The sequence below is a fragment of the Stegostoma tigrinum genome, chromosome 11 (assembly GCF_030684315.1).
Source record: "Stegostoma tigrinum isolate sSteTig4 chromosome 11, sSteTig4.hap1, whole genome shotgun sequence".
Classification (NCBI taxonomy): domain Eukaryota; kingdom Metazoa; phylum Chordata; class Chondrichthyes; order Orectolobiformes; family Stegostomatidae; genus Stegostoma; species Stegostoma tigrinum.
The window spans coordinates 54,732,437-54,752,562 of NC_081364.1; the positions used below are offsets into that span (position 1 = coordinate 54,732,437).

Below are 20,126 nucleotides of genomic sequence, written 5' to 3' on the forward strand. Positions count from 1 at the left end.
GTGGGGTGTCTTGGTAAGGTCAAAATTATTTTCATTACCTTTCATAGGTGTGTCGGTCTACTATTTTGACTGCTGGGTTACGTTGTTTGTTGAACAATCATTGTGTTCTTTCGGCTTGAAACCATTCCCATCTATTTATTTGACAAACTTTTTATATTTTCATTTCATGGTAAGAAATTATAATTTACAGTTGTTTCTTGTAATGGTTTAAATTGGAGCTTGTTATTCATTTAATTTCTCTCAATAGCTTCTATTTGCCTACTGGGACCTCCTTTGAATTTTTCAGGCACAGTGTTTTAAGAACCATACACAGCCTTGATCAAAACTGGGGGATGGGAAGGCCTTCCTCTTTTTGATTGCAGAGAAATGTTATCACTGATGTTTGGATCAGATATAATATAATGGCTGGCTAGTAGATCAAAGTCAAATAATGCTTTGTGTTATTTGTGGATGTTGTGTATTAACTCTCCCTCTGCAGCGAAGTGTTTTTTCCTTTGGACTTAATGCTTGGTACTTGGCTATTGACAAGATATATTTTTCAGCTTTGTTTGAATTTCTGTGATTAAAGGTTTGCTTTTGCAAACAAACTACTTCCCAGGCTCTCCACTTCCCCTCCCTTTTCATTCAGAACCAGCTGCTGATACTTTATATTGAAATGTGGATGGTTGAATACTAATTCAGTGCTAATTTCAGGCTTTGGGAAAGAGGAATGTTATTTTATATGCTTGGACTAAGGGACATTGTCTTTATATAATTTTTATAAGCATTTCTTTGCTAGATATGTGTTCAAATGTTGATGCATAATGTGTTGGCTTTGTATAGTAGAAATCTTGCCAGGCACTTCTCACAAATAGTCTGACAATTAGGACAAAGTGATAGAGCTCATATGTTAAGGTATTTGTGATTTTCTGATGTAACTTAAAGTTTGGACTTATACCCCAGAGGTTGAAAGCATAAATGCGTGGAACACTTGGATTTGAGATAACAAAAAAATGTTTTGCTACCCTATTTTCTGATATAATCATGCCTTTCTCTTATTTTGCAGGTTGAAGAATGGTTGTGCTTAAACTGTCAGATGCAGAGAGCTCTGGGAATGGACATGACCACTGCGCCACGCTCCAAAAGTCAGCAGCAACTACACTCTCCATCACACCAGGCCCAAACAGAACCACAAACAAAACCGCAACGACAGCCTCAAACAGATCCAGTCCCCCAACAAGGAAGGACTACACCAATAAAAAGAGAGATCCCTAAAGTGCCATCTGCTGCAGAACATAAGCCTGAGACTAGGATGCAACCGAGTGAACGTGAGAAACAGGGGCCAATAACAAATAAATCTGAATTGCAGCCTGCTGCCCAACCGCAAATGGTTGCCCAATCTGAGGCAATCAGGCCAGTTGGTAAGAGCCAACAAACTAAGCCTGCCCCTGCAGAACAAAGACAGATAACAGATGGTTCACCAGCAAGAACACAAGCAGGGCCCTCCAATATACCCCAAGATCAGGAGGGCATTACTGGTAAACTTTTTGGGTTTGGAACTTCTCTTTTAAGCCAGGCCACCAGCCTTATATCCACTCAGCCAGAACAGATATCACAAAGTCAGCAATCACCTGCTAAAGGATCTGCAGCTAAACAGGCCCCAAAAATAATTTTCAGTGATCAAAACACAGAATTGAGCTCAAAGTTGCAAAGTTCGACGGCAGGATTGCAAGTTAAAACTGAGGCTGTCACTGCAGCTAAACAAGAGAAACTAGAGCCAGTCATTAAACAGAAAGAAGTCAACAAACCCAAAGTATTGTGTCCCCTCTGTAAAACAGAACTGAATGTGGGATCAAGTCAGCCTCCCAACTTCAATAATTGCACTGAATGCAAAGTCCAAGTGTGCAACATGTGTGGTTTCAATCCAACGCCACACCTGGTAGAGGTAGGATTGACTCTGAACTATAAATACCATTATATGCTGTTCGGTGTTGTTATAAGTTTCAACTGATGATGAATGGAATGTTTGAAAACGGGAGTACGCAGACAGTTTGGGCTTTGCGACCTGATGACTGTTAGGAATTTATGGAATTAGTAATGACTTGATGAAGGTAAACTGCTGGTATGTCAAGGACCCCTGTGATGAACTCCGTTGCGGTTGAGATGACGACAGATCCTGACAGCTTCTAAATTTGAGCAGAAATATGTGCATTGCATTGAGTGTGGTCACATAACTAGTGACTAAAATTTGTAACATGAATGTTTTTAATGCACATTTTTAAAACTTGGCTTCCTCTAAATGATGGTGGCATTCATTATACCCCTTGGACAGATGATCTGTGTGTTATTGGGGCAATTACACAGCTTTGTCCTGATAGACCTTATCAATATTTTAGAAGTAAAAGTACATGTATGATATTAAACCACAGTGTACAATTGTCAAAATTGTTCCAGACTGCTGGAGAACAAAAAATAAGAGGTGCATTGGCTATTGTATGCGCAATATATATGACAAGCTCATTTCCTGAAAATATCATTTGTGGCTGAAGGTTGGTATTTACATGAGAATGGCTGAGTTTACCCTGCTCAGAATTCTAGTTTAGTAGTAATCAGATGTTCCAGGTGGGAAGAGCGGTAGGTGGGATTCTTTTATTTTCCTTACCTTGTCCTTGAGCAAAGTGATTAATTTCAAATGATCAGTCTTAAGCCAATTGATTCCCTGCTTTAAGAGCGAGCTGTGGGGCACTGGGCCCTGACAATGTTCTAACAGTACTACTGAGTATGCATGCTCCAGAATGTGCTGCACACCTAGCTGCGCTGTTCCAGTACAGCAACAGCACCAGCTTGTGCCTTCTGTGTTGCTGGGTCAAAAGCTTTGAACTCCCTCCTTAACAGCATTGTGTCTACCTTCACCTAACGGACTGCTGCAGTCCAAAAAGTCAACTCACCACCGCATTCCCAAGGGCAAATAGGGATGGGCAATAAATGTTGGCCCAGCCAATCATTCCACATCCCATGAATAATTGAAAAATGGTTGTGATGTTATCAATTGCCCTCCTTTTTGATGACAGCAATTTTAATAACACTTTACAGCACGCTGTCTGTGATGTCTGAATTAGACGTGTTATTTATTTACTTTCAATTCTGAGATGGTTTTTGTGACTTTACACGTGCGTAGTGTTTTGTGGCATGCACTGAATCTTTGAGAGACGTCAGAGTACACAGCTTAGGGAGAACATTTCCAACCCCCAACACCATGTACATGTGCACTGTAGTACGTACACATGCACTGAAATAAATGGATTTACGACGATGAATATTAGACCCAAAGCATTAGCTAATAATTCACATGGAAGCTAGACAGAGTCCAGTGATGGTTTCTCCACTCGTGTGATAAAGGTCAGGTGATTTCCGACACCTGCAGTAGGGGAGTTGCAGAAGTTCTTTTAATTTGGTGAGGACAAGTCAAAATGTTTCTTAGAGCCTGGAAATTAATTTTTTTTTAGGTAAATACATGATTCCTTCTGGAAATAGGTTTGAAATAGACTTGGACTTGGACTCTCTGATGAAGGGTCTAGGCCCGAAACGTCAGCTTTTGTGCTCCTGAGATGCTGCTTGACCTGCTGTGTTCGTCCAGCCTCACATTTTATTATCTTGGACTTGAAGTTGGCTTGGTTTAGAATGCTTCTTGGTATTTCCTGTTCCCATGATAAAAGTAGAATCAGGCTTATTGTTAGTGTGGACTCTGGCTGTGGCGATAGAGTAAGTTAGATTGTTAGCAGATTGAGGCAAGATTCAGAAACCTATAAATAAAGTTTTTTTAAAGATTGGATAAGGTCTGGTCATTTTATAGGCCCATCAAGTCAATTTCAATTTATCAGTTGGTTCCCTTCTCTCTGCTTAAGGATCCATTGCTCACCAAAGGAGATAGATGGGGTAATCAGAACTTTTGCAAGTGCAATAATGACTTCCTTGTTGTTAGTTCCCATTAAGATGAAGATTTGTGTTCACATTGTATTTGCAAAGTGGCCATGTAATTATAAGTGTGAAATTACACAAGTATGATGAGCTGGATTTGTCCACTAGAAGTTTCTTTAGCTGTTGTCAACTTGCAGCAAAAATCCAATTCAATCTTAATGGAAAAACTGATTTATTTTTAAAAAAACATTTATGGTGCCTTTCGCAAATTATTTATGTGACAACACCAATGAAATTATTGACTTGAATTATTGATTCTGAGATTAGGGTCTTAAATTTAAATTCAAGAAACTGATGGACCTGCAGTAATTGTTCATTCTGGTCTGGCACAAAAATAAAATGGGAACGCTGACCTGGTCTTGGCTAACATGGGAAATTAGGGATAATAATGAATCTAAGGAAGGGGAATGCAAATTAGCCAAAAAAATCATCACACCTGAGGATTGGGAGGAGTTTAGAATTCAGTAAAGGATGACAAAGGAATTGATTAAGAGGGGGAAAATAGAGTATCAGAGTAAGCTTGCAGGGAATATACAAGCTGTATTTAAAAGCTTTGGTAGTTTCGTGAAGAGAAAAACATTAGTTACGACAAATGTAAATCTGTTACAGTCAGAAATAGGGGAAGTTATACTGGGAAACAAAGAAAAGGCAGACATTTTGGTTTTGTATTCACACAGGAGCGCACAAATAGCATCTCAAAAATTATGAGGAAACACGGTGTAGTGAATGGGAAGAATGGAAGAAATTGGTATTCGTAGGGAAATACTGTTGGACAAATTATGAAATAAAAGACTGATAAATCCCCAGATCCTAATACCTCCAATAATCTTCATCCCAGAGTTTGTAAATAGTGGATATGTTAGTAAGCAACTGTTAAGATTTTATCAACTCTGGAACACTTACTATGGATCGAAGGGTAGCTAATATAACCCACAACTTTAAAAAAAATGAAAATAAGGAATTATTATCCATTTAGCCTGACACAGATAGTGGGGAAAACACTATATGAAAACACGACATAAAACATGATGCACTATTGTAAAATATTTCATACAGCACTTGGAAAAGAGTAATTGGTTTGGACAGAGTGAGCATGACTCTATGACATATCTATTGGTATTTTTGAAGGATGTAACCAGCAGAATTGATAAGATGGAGCTGTTTGGTGTGGTTCATTTGAAATTTGCCAAAGCCTTTCAGTAAGGTCCCAGAGAAGATATGAGCACGTAAAATTAAAGTGCGTGAAATTGGAGTTAGTGTACTGACATGGACGGGAACTGTTTAGTAAACCAGCCACTGAAAGAAGGTATGCAGGTACAGCAGGTGGTGAAGAACGTAAATGATATCAGAGATAATGGGAACCACAGACGCTGTAGAATCCGAGATAACAAAGTGTGGAGCTGGAAATCATATCTTGGCCTTCGTAATAAGATTCGAGTACAGGACCAGGGATTGCCTCTTGTGCTTGCATAGACACAGATGAGATAACACATAGAGTATTACATGCTGTTTTGGTCTCCTTAATAGAGGAAAGATGTTCTAGCTGTGGAAAGAGTGCAACAAAGGTTTATCAGGTCGATTCCTGGGATGGTGGGTCCGATGTTTGAGCAGAGACTGTAACGGTTAGGAAGATATTCAATGATGTTTCAAAGAATGAGGGGAAATATTCTAGAAACCTGTAAGATTCTGCAGGACTAGACAGGGTGAATGCAGGATGTGTGTTAAGAAGTTCAAAGCCAAGGATAACAGTTTAAGGATAAGGGTTCGATCATTGAGAACGGAGATGAGAAATTTCTTCACGCAGGGAGTGTTGAGTTTGTGGATGTTTCTGTCACAGAGCCAAAAACATGGAATTTTTTCATGTGTGGATGTTCAACCTTGATCATATTGAATAGTAGAGAAGGCTAAAAGGCCAAATGGCCTACTCCTATTCCTATTTTCTATGTTTCTATGAATTATTGAACCAGAATCAGTTATAAGTTGGAGAAGCATGTTGGTTCAGAAGGTAATAATTCAATACTTGCAAGGCATGATGGCCACAAAATTCAGTTGTAGAGTTTGCTTTTTATTTGGCACAGTTGGATGCTGTTCCAACCTGAAAATAGTTTATGCTCAGCAAGTCTGGCATCTGATAACATTTTGTGTGTTGAATATGGTGGAAACATAATTTGAAAGTATATACTGTAGGTAGATTCTAGACTAAAGGCAAAAGACTGAAGATTTCAGGCTGATTAGCCTAACCTTGGTCATTGATAAGATTTTGGAGCCCATTGTGAAGGATGAGATTTCTGAATATTTGGAAGTGCTTGGTAAAATGGCCATGTCAACATGGCTTCACCAAGGGGAAGTCATGCCTGACGAATCTGTTAGAATTATTTGAGGAAATAGTGAGCAGCTTAGACCAAGGAGAGCCAATGGATCTATCTACCTACCTGGATTTCAAGAAGGCTTTTGATAAGGTTCTGCACAGGAGGCTGCTGAGTAAGATAAGGCTCCATGGTTTTAGAGGCAAGGTGAAGCATGGATAGAAGATTGCCTGTCTGGCAGAAAGCAGAGAGTGCGGTTAAAAGGGTCAGGATGGCAGCCAGTGACAACAAGTGTTCCACAAGGATCGGTGTTAGGACCACAACATTTCACTCTATATATTAATGATCTAGATGAAGGAACTTTTGCCACCATGATATAAATCCTGATAGCACAGAATAACAACATTGTGGATGCTGCCAGGATTACATGTCGTAGTCACACATTAGCTAGGCATAGAGAAATCCCATTTAATAATGCTCTCAATGTACAAGTTGCATTCGCAAAATACCGCACAGCTAGTCAATCGCACTGTCAAATATTGTGGAAAGAGAGAATGCAATGTGATCCACTTTCTTCACATACAGGAAATCAGTAACCTCATTTGCAGATGATGGAAAGATAAATAGAGGGGCAGGTAGTATTGAGGATGTGGAGATGCTGCAGAAGCATTTGGACAGGTTAGGAGAGAGGGCAAAGAAGTGGCAGGTGGATTATAATGTGGGAAAGTGTGAGATTGTGCATTTTGGTAAAAAGAATAGAAACATGGACTATTTTTCTAAATGGAAATAAAATTCAGAAGCCTGAAATGCAAAGAGACTTGGGAGATCTAGTCCAGGATTCTCTCAATGCATACTAGCAGGTTGAGTCAGTAGTTTGGAAGGCAAATGGAACTTTGGCATTTATTTTGAGAGTACTTGAGTATAAAAGCAGGGGTGTACTTCTGAGGCTCTATAAGGCACTGGTCAGGCCACGTTTGAAGTCTTGTGCGTAGCTTTTGGCCCCATAAATCAGGAAAGTTGCACTGGCCCTGGAGTGGACTCAGCCGAGGCTCACAAGAATGGTCCCAGGAATGAAAAGCTTAAGACATGAGGAATGTTTGATGACACTAGATCTTTACTCTTTGGAGTTTGGAAGGATGAGCGGGCACCTAATTGAAACTTACAGAATACTGAATGGTTTGGACAGAGTGAATGTTGGGAAGATGTTTCCATTACTAGGATAGACTAGTGCCCGAGGGCACAGCCTTCGAGTAAAGGCAAGACCTTTTAGGTAAGAGATAAGGAGTATCTTCTTCAGGCAGAGTGTAGTGAATCTATGGAATTCACTGTCACTAAAGGCTGTGGAGGCCAGGTCATTGAGTATATTTAAGATGGAAATAGATAGGTTCCTGATTGTCACAGGGATCAAGGGTTATGGGGAGAATGGGATTGAGAAATTTACCAGCCATGATTGAATGGCAGAGCAGACTCAATGGGTTGAACGGCCTAATTTCTGCTCCTATATCTTATGGACTCAGAGGGCAGACCTGATTAGACTCTAGCAAAGGCAAAGCCATTTTCAACTTGGTGCTGTAGCTAATACATTCTCTTAGTCGTGCACAGCTGATCATGCTTTAAGCAGCAGATGGAGATACCATCAGTTCTATTTTTGGCTGGTTATTGCTGAGACAGAAACATTTGCATGTTTGCATTGCTAAAGAATGTTGGAAATGCTTACAGGGAAAGGAGCAGCATGTGGTGAGGCCTCTCATGTTCACTGTGTTCAGTTTATGTACTTTAAATCTAATGATAGGGTTAGGGCTCCCATCCTTTTTGGCCCATGACATAACAGCAAGGATGCACAGTAATATGCGCGGAGGTCAAACTGCTGGATGCAGGAGGAGGGTTAGGAGGGTGAAGAGGAGTCTCAGCTGGTTGACCATTCTCACAGCTAGTCTTGGAGCAAATCTCTGACCTCAACATAAGCCAAGAGCAATATGTATGCCTGCTGAGGTACTTACATCCTGCTCAGAACCAGTGTATATGAAGGTGGTTGCGCTGTGCATTTCACTTCTTTTGGCTGCAGCCGCTGTCATTTTGCACGTTGCTGTACGTGGTAATTTAAGGAGGTTACTGATTTCCTGTATGTGAAGAAAATGGATCACATTGCATTCTCTCGTTCCACAATATTAGACAGTGCAATTGACTAGCTGTGCAGTATTTTGCGAGTGCAACTTGTACATTGAGAGCATTATTAAATGGGATTTCTCTATGCCTAGCTAATGTGTGACTACGCCATGTAATCCTGGCAGCATCCACAATGTTGTTATTCTGTGCTATCAGGATTTATGTCATGGTGGCAAAATAAAAAGATAATGATGGGGGTGAGGAGTATTGTTGACTATCTGGCTCATGACCATGAGCAATAGTACATACATCAGCAGCATTCAAAAAATGAGAGAAATTGCTACTATATCATATTATCTAGCAAACCACTGAAGTGTATAAGGAATGCATCCACTCCCTTGCCCACTCTGGAGGCACCCTGCAATACCAGATAGGGCCTGTCCTAGTTCATCATAGGCTGCTATATCCTACACAGTCTTGCCATCACAATATAAAACAGACATTGCAAGCCAATCCGTATAAAGGTCAACTTGGCCATTCCCTTAATGTTTGTCTTCTATGAGCCTTGCCTGACTCAGTGCTATTATGCAGTGCATATTACGTGACTGCAGCATGGTAGACTGGAAGCCTCTACCTTGTGTGAAGTGGCAACAATTCCACTAGTGTGTGAGACAACATAATACTGGATTATGGTGAGACCTGAGACACCTTTGAGCACTGATATTTGCTGCTATGGTGGCAGCAATCTGAGGCTGATGGCGGCAAGATGTACCAGCATGGTAACAGACAGAGTTTGCGTGATTCTGTCTGATTTCTCAGTGGAGATCTGGGTGCTTGCTGCTTGTGCTGCAGTGAAAACTGAGCAAGCGGTGTTCAGGTTCATAATCTTGAATGAATTTTGTCCCACTATAGGCCATGACATCGTGGTTAATTCAGCGATTGCTGCCATCACAGCCTTTATTGGAATGAGGAGATTATATGTTATATTATTGTTTGCCCCTCATCAGTGATATGAAGTCTGTAGCATTGCTGAGTGTTTGAGGATGAGGTAAAGTTACAAATTTTGAAATATGCCGGAAATATTCAACGTGTCTGGCAACATTTATGGAGGGAGAAAGATTCAATGTTTTCGGTCATGAGCTTTCATCAGAACCCACAATACGAAACTTGAACTCTAGGCTAGTCAAAATTCATGTCATCTTTAAGAAGTACAGACTGGCTTGAAGTAGCACAGGCTAGTTTAAACAAATGTTGGCCTCATGATTGTACGCCCATTGTTCAGGCATGCAGCCATTCAACAGCATAATTAGCTCCAGCTACATTCTGCAACATGGTAATTGAGCAGGCAACATGAAGTTTGTGTAATCCCACGATCAAAACAAGTTTACAGGGGTTAATCACGCATCATGAGCCCAAATTTGTGGACAACTCAGCTTTGTGCGGCATGGTGTGTCATAGAACATTCATTTCTGCTCTTTCTCTTTCACTTAAATCGCTCGTGCAAGCAAGATTTTTTTACCACGAGACGGTAGCTGTCCTTTCACTTTCATTTTGTGAACATCACATCTCTTAGAAAAAGTGCATTAAAGTCCACATGGCCACAAGCTGTCTGTTTGAGCTTGCGAGCAAAGACCACAAAGCAGCAATGTATCAATTATCTGAATTCATTCTCACTGAAGAAAGGTTGATTAATGTTAGCAGATAGACAATTTTGACTCTAAATGTGTGCTGCCTTGTTAAGAACAATTACCTGTTAAAATATATAACTTTTAAAATAATATTCATCAAGATACTTTTCTCTATAATCCTTGATTACCTTTGTGATTACAAATATACCCACCTCAGTCTTGAATATGCTATACAACACACCATTGACAGCTCTTATGGTAAAGAGTTCCACACATTCACTACCCTCTGAGCAAAGAAATTCCTCCTCATCTCTGTCTTAAATGGCAGACACCTTATTTTGAGATTATGTCAATTGGTCATTGACTCTCCCAGAAGGGGAGACAACCTCTCGGCCTCTACCCTGCCAAGTCCCCTAAGAATCTCTCAAGTTTCTATAAGGTCACCTACTCTTCTAAATTTCAATGAGTACAGGTCCAACTTAATCCGTCTGTCCTCATAATACTGTTCCTCCATACCTGATATAAGTTTGGTGAACCTTCTCTGGACTGCTATCAAACACACTATATGTTCCCTTCAAAAGTGTTCCAGTCGTCGTCTGACTAGTACTTTGTATAGTTTTAGCAAAAACTCCCTACCTTTTTTTACTTCATTCCCTTTGAAATAAAGGCCAATATTCCATTTGCCTTCCCTATTACTCAGTAAAAACCTAGATTCTAGCTTTTTGTCATTCATAGGGAAAGACCGTCAAATCCCTCTGTTTTGTAGCTTTCTGCATTTTTCCTCTATTTAAATAATATTTAGCTTCTCTACTCTACCTGCCAAGTGCACAACCTCATATTTTACTACATAATGTTCCATCTGCCAAGTTTTTGCTCATTCACTTACCTGTCTATGTCAACCTGCAGACTCCACACTACTTGTTTTCCCACCTATTATTGTGTCATCCACACACTTGGCTATGGTGCATTAGCTTTCTCCTCATCCAAAACTAAACCAGTTAGAATGGTAACTGATCATAACTGTTTATGGCATCAAACTTTGATATCATGACCTGTTTAAATGCACACATTCTTGGTGTACTGTATGTGAAGATGTTTGTATAAATAATCTATCAAAGTGGATCGTGTAAGGAGACATTGAAACCAAAATATTGTAGTGATGAGCATGATCCTAATTTATTCTGTTTGTTCTTCCCATGCTTCCTAATAATTTGTATGATGAGCGAGATTGTGTATTTCACATCTCGGATGTCTAAATTATTTCTTAAATAAAAATGGTGCATTAGCACATCCTTTGTGATCTATGTGTCTGTGATGTAATGTTTGCATAAGATTGTAGGAATGTATCCCCAAGTGCTTTAAGAATTACATATTGCAAAAATGGATTTCTAATACTAAACGTTGTTATTGGTTTGGTACAGTGTTTCAGTGATTGCTTTCCAATGTGAGGTAGTGCATTAAGCCATGTCCATAGCTTTGAGTGAGTTAACAATCTCAATTAATGCTGAAATGAAAGCATGAAAGATTTGCTTTTATATAATGCCTTCCACAATGTCCAGGCCATCCAAAAGCATCACTTTGACTTGATAGAGGTGTACAAAATGACCGGATGTACAGATAGAGTAGACAGCCAGAGACTTTTTCCTCGGGTGGAGGTAGCTATTACGAGGGGGCATAGTTTTAAAGTGAGTGGAGGTAGATATTGGGGAGACGACAGAGGTAAGCTCTTTACTCAGAGTGGTCGGGGCATGGAATGCAATACCAGAGAGTGTAGTGGAGTCGGCCTCATTAGGGGCATTTAAGCGGCCATTAGATAGACATATAGATGATAGTATAAGGTAGGGATGGAGGTTAGATAGACCTCAGAATTAGGGTAAAAGTTCAGCACAACATCGTGGGCTGAAGGGCTTGTTACTCTTCTTACTGTTCTGTGTTTTATATTCTATGTCCTTTGTTCTATCATGGCCAATGTTGTACCATTTGAAGTGGAAGCATTGTTTTAATTAAGGAAATATGGCAGACAATTTGTATGCAACAATATCCTATTAACAGTACTGAGTAGTTTGCTTTGTTTAATGATGATGGAGGGATAAATATTGATCAGGACATCAAGTGGAGGTATGAATGACCCTGTAGCACAGATTGGTTGTTTAGTGTGAAGTAAGCAATTAACTTTTTTTGATTTTCCTGGTACCACAGTAAACCTAAATAGGACATGAAAAAGTTGATTAGCAGGTTTGTGTTGGATTAGTTTTTCTGTGCTGGGATTTCTTCTTTTCAGGCAGGGAGAAGTAATTCTTCCAGGATTCCCAATAACTACGTCTGTTCCCTGTTGGAACTTCTTAAGTTTAGTTATTGGTTGAGGGCTTGGTTAAACTTGACTGCACTGCATTACTTGGTGAAATAGCTGATTGCAGTAGCTGTCAAGGCTCGTACATCTTCACGAAGGGAGAAATGAATGTAAGAGGCAAATAAGTGCAAGCCTTACTATGCATTACATCTCAATTAGAGTGCCACTACAAAGCTTCATAGAATGATGTAAATTGAGTTTTTTCTTGAAAATTGCGATTAATCTTAGAAGCTTTCATTGCCTGGCCTAAGGAAGACAGTTGTTCAAGACCTGAAACTGTGCAGTGACTTGGTCAGGCTGCCTTTTGAATACATTAGAACTCTAGTTCTTAATGCTTAAGGGGACGATCCTCAGCATGGAGAGAAAAGTGATGAGGTCTTGCCCTTGGTGTTAGCCTCGCAAAATATTAGGAAAAAAATTGACTGTGATCTTTCATGAAATATCCTTGACACGGATAAGATTGACAATTTGTACAACATAAAAGGAGATTGTTGTGTCCATGCACTGTTCTTTCAAAGACTGATTTGATTAGTCCCGTTCCACCTCACATCTGCCATATCCCTGAAAGTTTTCCTTCTTCAAGAGATTATGTTTTCTTTCTGAAAATTGCCATTGAATCATTATCCATTTCTAATTGTGCATTTCCAAATTGCATGTTGGGAAGCCAGAAGCAAAACATTAAAGCTAATAAGGCTGTTTTTAAATTAACCAAATAAGTGGACTGTTAATTATACAAAATCACAGTTGCGCACAGAAGAAATAAATGAAGAAAATATAAGAGGACATAATTAAAGCCAGGTATAATTTGTGTGAGGATATTCCATCCCAGTACCTGGTTGAGGACAAATAGTTCTGTTGATATGCCAGCCTGCTTTCTGGGTTGAAAATTTCAAAAGGTCTGGTGTTATTGCTGCACCATCTTGTGAGGCGATAGTCCAAAAGAAAGGAGCACTTCTTTTTGTGATAACCCCAAAACTGAGCAGAATTATCTCCTTTAGTGGCAATAATTAACCACCGAATTGCACGTAATATTGTACACCGAGAAAATTTCCAATGTTATTTATTCCTAAGTAAAACATAAGAAACTATGTTCGTCATTGATTCATATATCTGATATTAAAAAATTCGCTGATACTGAGGATGTCTTGTTTGATTGATTGCAGTCTGTATGGCCTAATTTATAACGATTCAGATTAAAAACCCTCAGCTCTTCTTTAATAATAAGCCGAGCTGAACTGCTGTTCGAAAGAGCTGCCATAGGCATGATGAGTTGAATGGTTTGCAGCCCCTAGGTTGCAAATGGTTTCCATTCCTGGATCCGTTTGCAAGTCCATTTTTATGCAAGCTGGAACACAACACAGGATGCTATAAAGCAACCAAGTACAGGAAATGTTTGTGTGTTTGATATTTAAAATTACATCCCTGCATGGGATTGTGTTGGTTAGTCCAAGTGTTTGTAAATCAGACACTTTTACATGGGGTCCTTGATTTATATAGCCTGCATGGCTTAGAAACAAGCCATTTAGTTCAACCAATTCATAGAGATATTTATGTTCCAATTGAACCTCCCTCCATCAATCATCATCTAAATCTATCACTTTAACTACCTATTCGGCTCTCCCTCATTTGTTTGTCCACCTTCTCCTCAAATGTATTTGTTTCAAGCATTTCCTGTGGTAGCAAGTTGCACCTTTTCACTACTTCTTGGGTAAGGAAATATCTTCAATTTTCCCCATTGGTTTTCATGGTGACTATATGGATGTCCATTCTCCCTGTTTTCACTCTATCAAAGTCTTGCATATTTTTAAACCTCTAGGCCGTCCTTCAGCTACCTTTTTCAGGAGGAAAGATATCCAGCCTATTAATCCTTTCAGGATAGTCTTGCATTTATAGTATCATCCTTGTAAATCTTCTCTACACCTTCGCATGTGTCTCTCTCTACCTGATCTATTATATTGCAACCAGAATGGGATGTAATATTCTGATCTAACTAAGATGTGGCACAGGTTTAAAATAGCTTAGAATTTTTCATTTCCATCCCATTATAAATAGAACATAGCCCATATATTTGCTTTTCCTTTATGGCCTTGCTTGCCTGCAGTGAAGTTTTTAATAATTCTTATATTCATATTCTGAGATTGCTTTGATCCTTTACTCTACTTCGACTTTTATCTCCTACGTAATAAGTTATCTATCTATTCTTTCTAAACATATTTCAACTTAATCCAATATCCACCTGTAATTTAAAGGAACATGAATAACATTTGTATTGCTCACAGAATTGCCTTGGTGCTCTCTAAAATTCTTCTTGTTCATTTAAATACATTGTGTTAGTCTGTTGCACAGCATTAATTTTTAGGAAACTACAGTATTGGAACAGATGGTTTTAGTTAATGATAAAGAGGATACGATCAAAAACACTATTGAATGTTAACTAGTCTGCATTTTACCCCATTCTGCAATTGTTTCTGGACATTGCAACGCATTTAAAATTTTTGTTGATGTCCCTCATGTCATCAGCCCTCTTGGTCTTGATAACCTTTTATAGCACTATTGCATCATGTTTACCAGTTTCAGTTTCTTGCCCATTATCCCTTCTCAATTGTTGGCAGTCTTCCCTTCAGTCAGCCTAACCTCCCAAGTTTTGGAATTCCACCGAAACAAGTCTTTCCTTCTTTCAACACTTGTTAAAGTCCAATCATTTGAGCAAGCTTTTGTTCACTTTTCCTAACGTATCCTTTCTCCTAAGCTCATGTTGAGACATGTCTAATATTAATCTGGTAAATAATTTTGGGATGAAGTATTGGTAGTGGTACATAGCAATGATGATGTTGGACTTTGTGTGCCTTGGGTATACAACAGCAAGCGTTAAGGCAATAAATCTGTATGTGGGCTCAATCCAATGTTTTAATTATACTTTCAATCTCCTCTGAATCCATGGTGGTCGCTGTAGCCTCCGACATTGCATACAGGAAAACATCAATATGGCAGGAGAGAGAAAAACGAATGGAAAAAAAAACTAATGCCAAGCATGGCAAGGTTTACACACGGGATAGCATAACCTGTGCTTTTCTGAGCATCTTAAAAGTTAACAAGTATGTTTGATTTCCAAATGAGGGAAAGAGATCTTTGTGAGTTTGTGTGAAGGAGATAGCCATACTCATATTTGGTTACTTATGTATAACTTAATTCATCAACTTTCACCATTACATCTAAGAAATATATGTTGGGAATCTTCCTATCCATTTCCACCTATCTCTCTGTGTTCAGAATGTTTCCTGATACATGTTTATCTCTAGTGTCCCGTAAGATTTCACCTTGAGTCTCTCCTTATTTTGAAATTTGCATGTTTCTCATTTGCACTTTAGAAGCAGTAACAATCAATTTTTGACCAATCTTTGTTTTTTCCATCTCTCTCTCACACTCTCTCTCTCTCTCTCTCTCTCTCTCTCTCTCTCTCTCTCTCTCTCTCTCTCTCTCTCTCTCTCCCCCCCTCTCTCTGTCTCTCTTTCTCTCTCTTTCTCTCTCTCTCTCTCCCCCTCTCTCTTTCTCTCTCTCCCCCTCTCCCCCTCTCCCTCTCCCTCTCTCTCTCCCTCTCTCTCTCTGTCTGTCTCTCTCTCTGTCTCTTTCTCTCCTATTCCTAGCTTACTGAATTTATAATCATTAATCCTCTATAGCCATTGTCCACTGTACTTCCACAACCCTTGTTCCAATCTAATTGTTTTTTTTGCTATCCCATCAGTGATAAAACATGGAATCATCGTGACACATCACTGAATCATCTCATGTATTTTGTAAATGCCCTGAAGTACGTTCTTTCAGCATCAACTTCAGTCCCAGTTTATGGCTTCTTATTACCTTTTGATGTGAAGATGCAATATGAATGTAAGTTGCTTTCCTTTACCATGTTGTATAATAAACTGTACAACAGAGGATTCCGACAAGGAAATAGTTCAGCAAGGAATTAATGTTTTCCTGAAGTTGATGGTCTTTCACCTCTTACTGAATTCATAGTAAATGAAACATCAGCCTTTACAGTATAGGTAATTTAGAATCATACAATGCAGAGCAGGCCACTTGAACTCTCATGCTTTTAAAAAGCTGGCCAATTCATACTACTGTTTCCCTTTTCTTGTACCTCTGCAAAACTTGCCCCTTGAAATATTTTACAGCAAGAAAATAATTGAAGGGGGGACCATTCAGCTCACCATACCTATAGCAGCTCTTTCAAAGAGTAGTTCAGCTCTGCTTATTAATAAAGAAGACCTGAGGGCTTTTGATCTGAATCTCAGTGTCAGACCAGCACAGAAAGACTAACGTTTATTCTATTTTGCCTGTAACGTGCACGGAGATCATTGTTATGCTCAGATATCTCAAAATCAAGTTACTGAGAAATCAGTGTATTGTTTAAGTTCCTTTGGTTGAACAGACTGAGAGAAACAGACCTCTTAAATGCAGAATGCATTAGAAGAGACTGAAGGTGAAATCTGAGGGGCAATGGGAGATAAAGATATATCAGTGAATGTTCTGAACATAGGGGACATGTAGAAATGTATAGGAGGATTCTCAACATACTTTTCTTAACCAGCACATCTAAGTTGATGAATTAAGTTATAGGTTTGGGTCCTAATACAAGTAGCCAAACATAGGTTTAGGTTAGAAAGAGCCAAAGATTACAACTCTTTTGAGCATATTGGAGTTTAAATAACCGAAGCTGTAGCTAACCATCAAAACATGTTAGCATGCTACCCACTGCCCTGTTATCCTCCTCAACACAATGATGCATACACCATACCAATGAAATGATGATTTGATCATTCAGGTATATGACTTCAGTCAGCATGCAATCTTTCTGTTTCATGATTAGGGGTTAAATCATGTATGTGAACTCTTTTGACATACATTAAATATGTTTAACGTGCGCTAAGAATTTGCTGTTTTTTCAGAGATCCAAGACACTTTAAATTGGTGAATGGTATACACCATTGGTATTCTGCAGACAACATACTGTAATCTATTAAAAGAAGGCCATAGGCTTTTCAGAAATGATAAACACTCACTCTGAGACATTCCATTATAGTGTGAGGAATGCATCCTTGAAGGTGCAAACTAGACCGGATGATGATGGACAGCTATGCCTGATACTTCGCTTCACCTTGACCAGTAATTCAATTCCACAAAACATAGTTATTCCAGTAGTGTGATTGCACTGGATTTCATCAACCAAAATGTGTTGCAAAGTTATATTGATAGTGGATTCAGATTGTCTTGATTTTCTTGCAATATATTACCATGCACAGAACACAAATTGTGCTTTTTGATGACTTCCAGACTATACCAATAAACCTCATGACATTTGCATGGTCAGCAATGCAGATGATAATTTATTCTAGCTCATTTTGTACAGTCATTGGAATACATTTGATAACTGAAAAACTGCTGAGATTGTGATTTTTTTTAAGATTTTCAATTAGACAGGCAGGTATTATAATATTTATGATGTTCTTTAGCTTAGAACTGCCTAGATATATTGGTGATTGATGGACGTATTCCTTTAGGATGCAAAATATATAAGGCTTTATCATGGTATTAACCATATACAGTATGCCCTCCATTGCTTTTGATGCTTTCTAACTATTCGCTTGAGTTTTGATATTTAAATCTTGCTGTGTGATCGATTGTCATGTTAATTATATTACATTTCAGGAGCTCATTTATCATTTCCATTTTAAACTGAGTGCTGTCCTATGCAAAATTTTTGACAAATCATTCTTTGTTCGTAAATACATATAGGGCAATGCATGTTGTCAAAATCCTATATTAGCTGTGTGTGATATCTTCATGAAACAATTATAGATCCTTTGTATCTTGCTCCTCCCCTGGAAGTTTTCATGGAGCCTGCTCATGATCAATTTATAGCTGAGTAAATATTCCTGGTTGGTAAAATTATAACAAATCATGAAAATAAATCAACCAAACTAGAAACCATCTTACGAGGAAGAAAACTGCATTATTGTTATACTGCAGAGGCTGGTAGCATATGGAAATAGAATATTGCATGGTGATACAGTTTACAATTGACATTTCAAGTGGTTAGCTATATCCCTGAAAAATGATTGATTTTAAAGGTTGTCAATGATTTAACTCAGCATTAACTGAAGATCTTGGAACTGGCTGTCATCTCAGTGCAGTTGTTCTTTGAGCAAGGCGAAAACAGTGTAGACTTCAAAGTGTTCCATCTGTTTTATATATAGGTATAAAATATATATGTGCACATATAAATCATGAATCAAGGCCTTCCTTTTCTAAAGCTTTACATTTTCCACTTTCCGAGTGGCATAACTGAGATGAGGGAATTCAAGGAGCTTCTTGTGGATCACTGGTCAATTCTGAAACAAAATTTTTTTGTTTAGTATATTCAGGGATGTTACGATACACCGTTGGAACTAGCAGGATTTGAACCTGGGTCTTCTGGCTCAGAAGTAGGGACAAAACCACTGCACCACAGGAACCCTGAAACCTAAATAACCTGTTCAGAGCTGTTATTACATACCTCTGTAGCAGTTGGGACTTGAACCTGGGGCTCCTGACTCAGAGACAGGGACATGAGTGTACCAAAAATGCGCTTTTTGGGGTCACAAGCTCCAAGGTGTTAGGAGCTATCAGATATCATGAATCAGCATGTTCAAATGTGATTTTATACACCTCTGGAGGAGGTGGGACTTGAACATTGATCACCTACATCACTTGTAGGGACAATACCACTGCACCACAAGAAACCTGGAATAAAAATGTTCTCAACACTTGTGGATCCACTCTCTATTTCAATGTCTACATCATCTTAGATATTTTTAATCAACCTGTTCATAGATATTAATACACACCTTTTGGAGGATGTGGGCCTTGAACCTGTGCCTCTTGACTTGGAGGTAGAGCCACTACCATTGCATCACAAGAGCCCTTTCTTGGAGTTTGAAGCTCCTTGATGTTAGGAACTTTTGTGGGATTCATTTGTGGGATGTGGACATCTCTGGCTGGCCAGCATTTCTTGCCCATCCCTAGTTGCCCTTGAGAAGGTGGTGGTGTGCTGCCTTCTTGAACCACTGCAGTCCTCCTGCTGTCACAATGCTATTAGGGAGGGAATTCCAGGATTTTGACCCAACGACTTTGAAGGAATGGTGAAATACTTCCAAGCCAGGATGGTGAGTGGCTTTGGGGGAACTTGGAGGTGGTGTTGTTCCCATGCCTGATGCCATTGTTCTTCTAAATGGAAGTGGTCGTGGGTTTGGAAGCTGCTGCCTGAGGATCTTTGGTGAATTTCTGCAGTGCATCTTGTAGACAGTACACACTGCTGCTACTGAGCTTTGGTGGTGGAGGGAGTGAACGCTTGTCGATGTAGTGCCAATCAAGCAGGCTGCTTTGTCCTGGAAGGTGTCGACCTTCTTGAGTGTTATTGGGGCTGCACTCATCCAGGCATCTGGGGAGTATTCCATCATGCTCCTGACATGTGCCTTGTAGATGGTGGACAGGCTTTGAGGAGTCAGGAGGTGAGTTACTCGCTGCAGTATTCCCAGCATCCGGCCTGCTCTTGTAGCCACTGTGTTAATGTGGTAAGTCCAGTTGAGTTTCTGGTCAATGGTAACCCCCAGGATGTTGATTGTGGGGGATTCAGTGATGATAACACCGTTGAATGTCAAGGGATGGTGGTTAGATTATCTCTTATTGGTGATGGTCATACCCTGGCATTTGTGTGGCAGAAACGTCACTTGCCACTTGTCA

At 39.3% G+C, this 20,126-nt stretch overlaps 1 protein-coding gene across 11 annotated transcripts in view; it reads left to right on the forward strand.

The window, feature by feature from the left end:
* Positions 1-20,126, forward strand: part of bsnb (bassoon (presynaptic cytomatrix protein) b) — a 468,557-nt gene that overhangs the window by 81,374 nt on the left and 367,057 nt on the right. For 9 of the 11 annotated variants that reach the window (XM_048547454.2, XM_048547450.2, XM_048547451.2 and 6 more), the window contains exon 3: positions 1,046-1,924. The exons of 1 other annotated variant lie outside the window; for it this stretch is intronic. In XM_048547454.2, the coding sequence (XP_048403411.2) occupies positions 1,046-1,924 (879 nt within the window). Of the gene's footprint in view, positions 1-1,045; positions 1,925-20,126 lie in introns of those variants that run through there. One more of the 11 variants, XM_048547459.2, reaches the window with a different exon arrangement.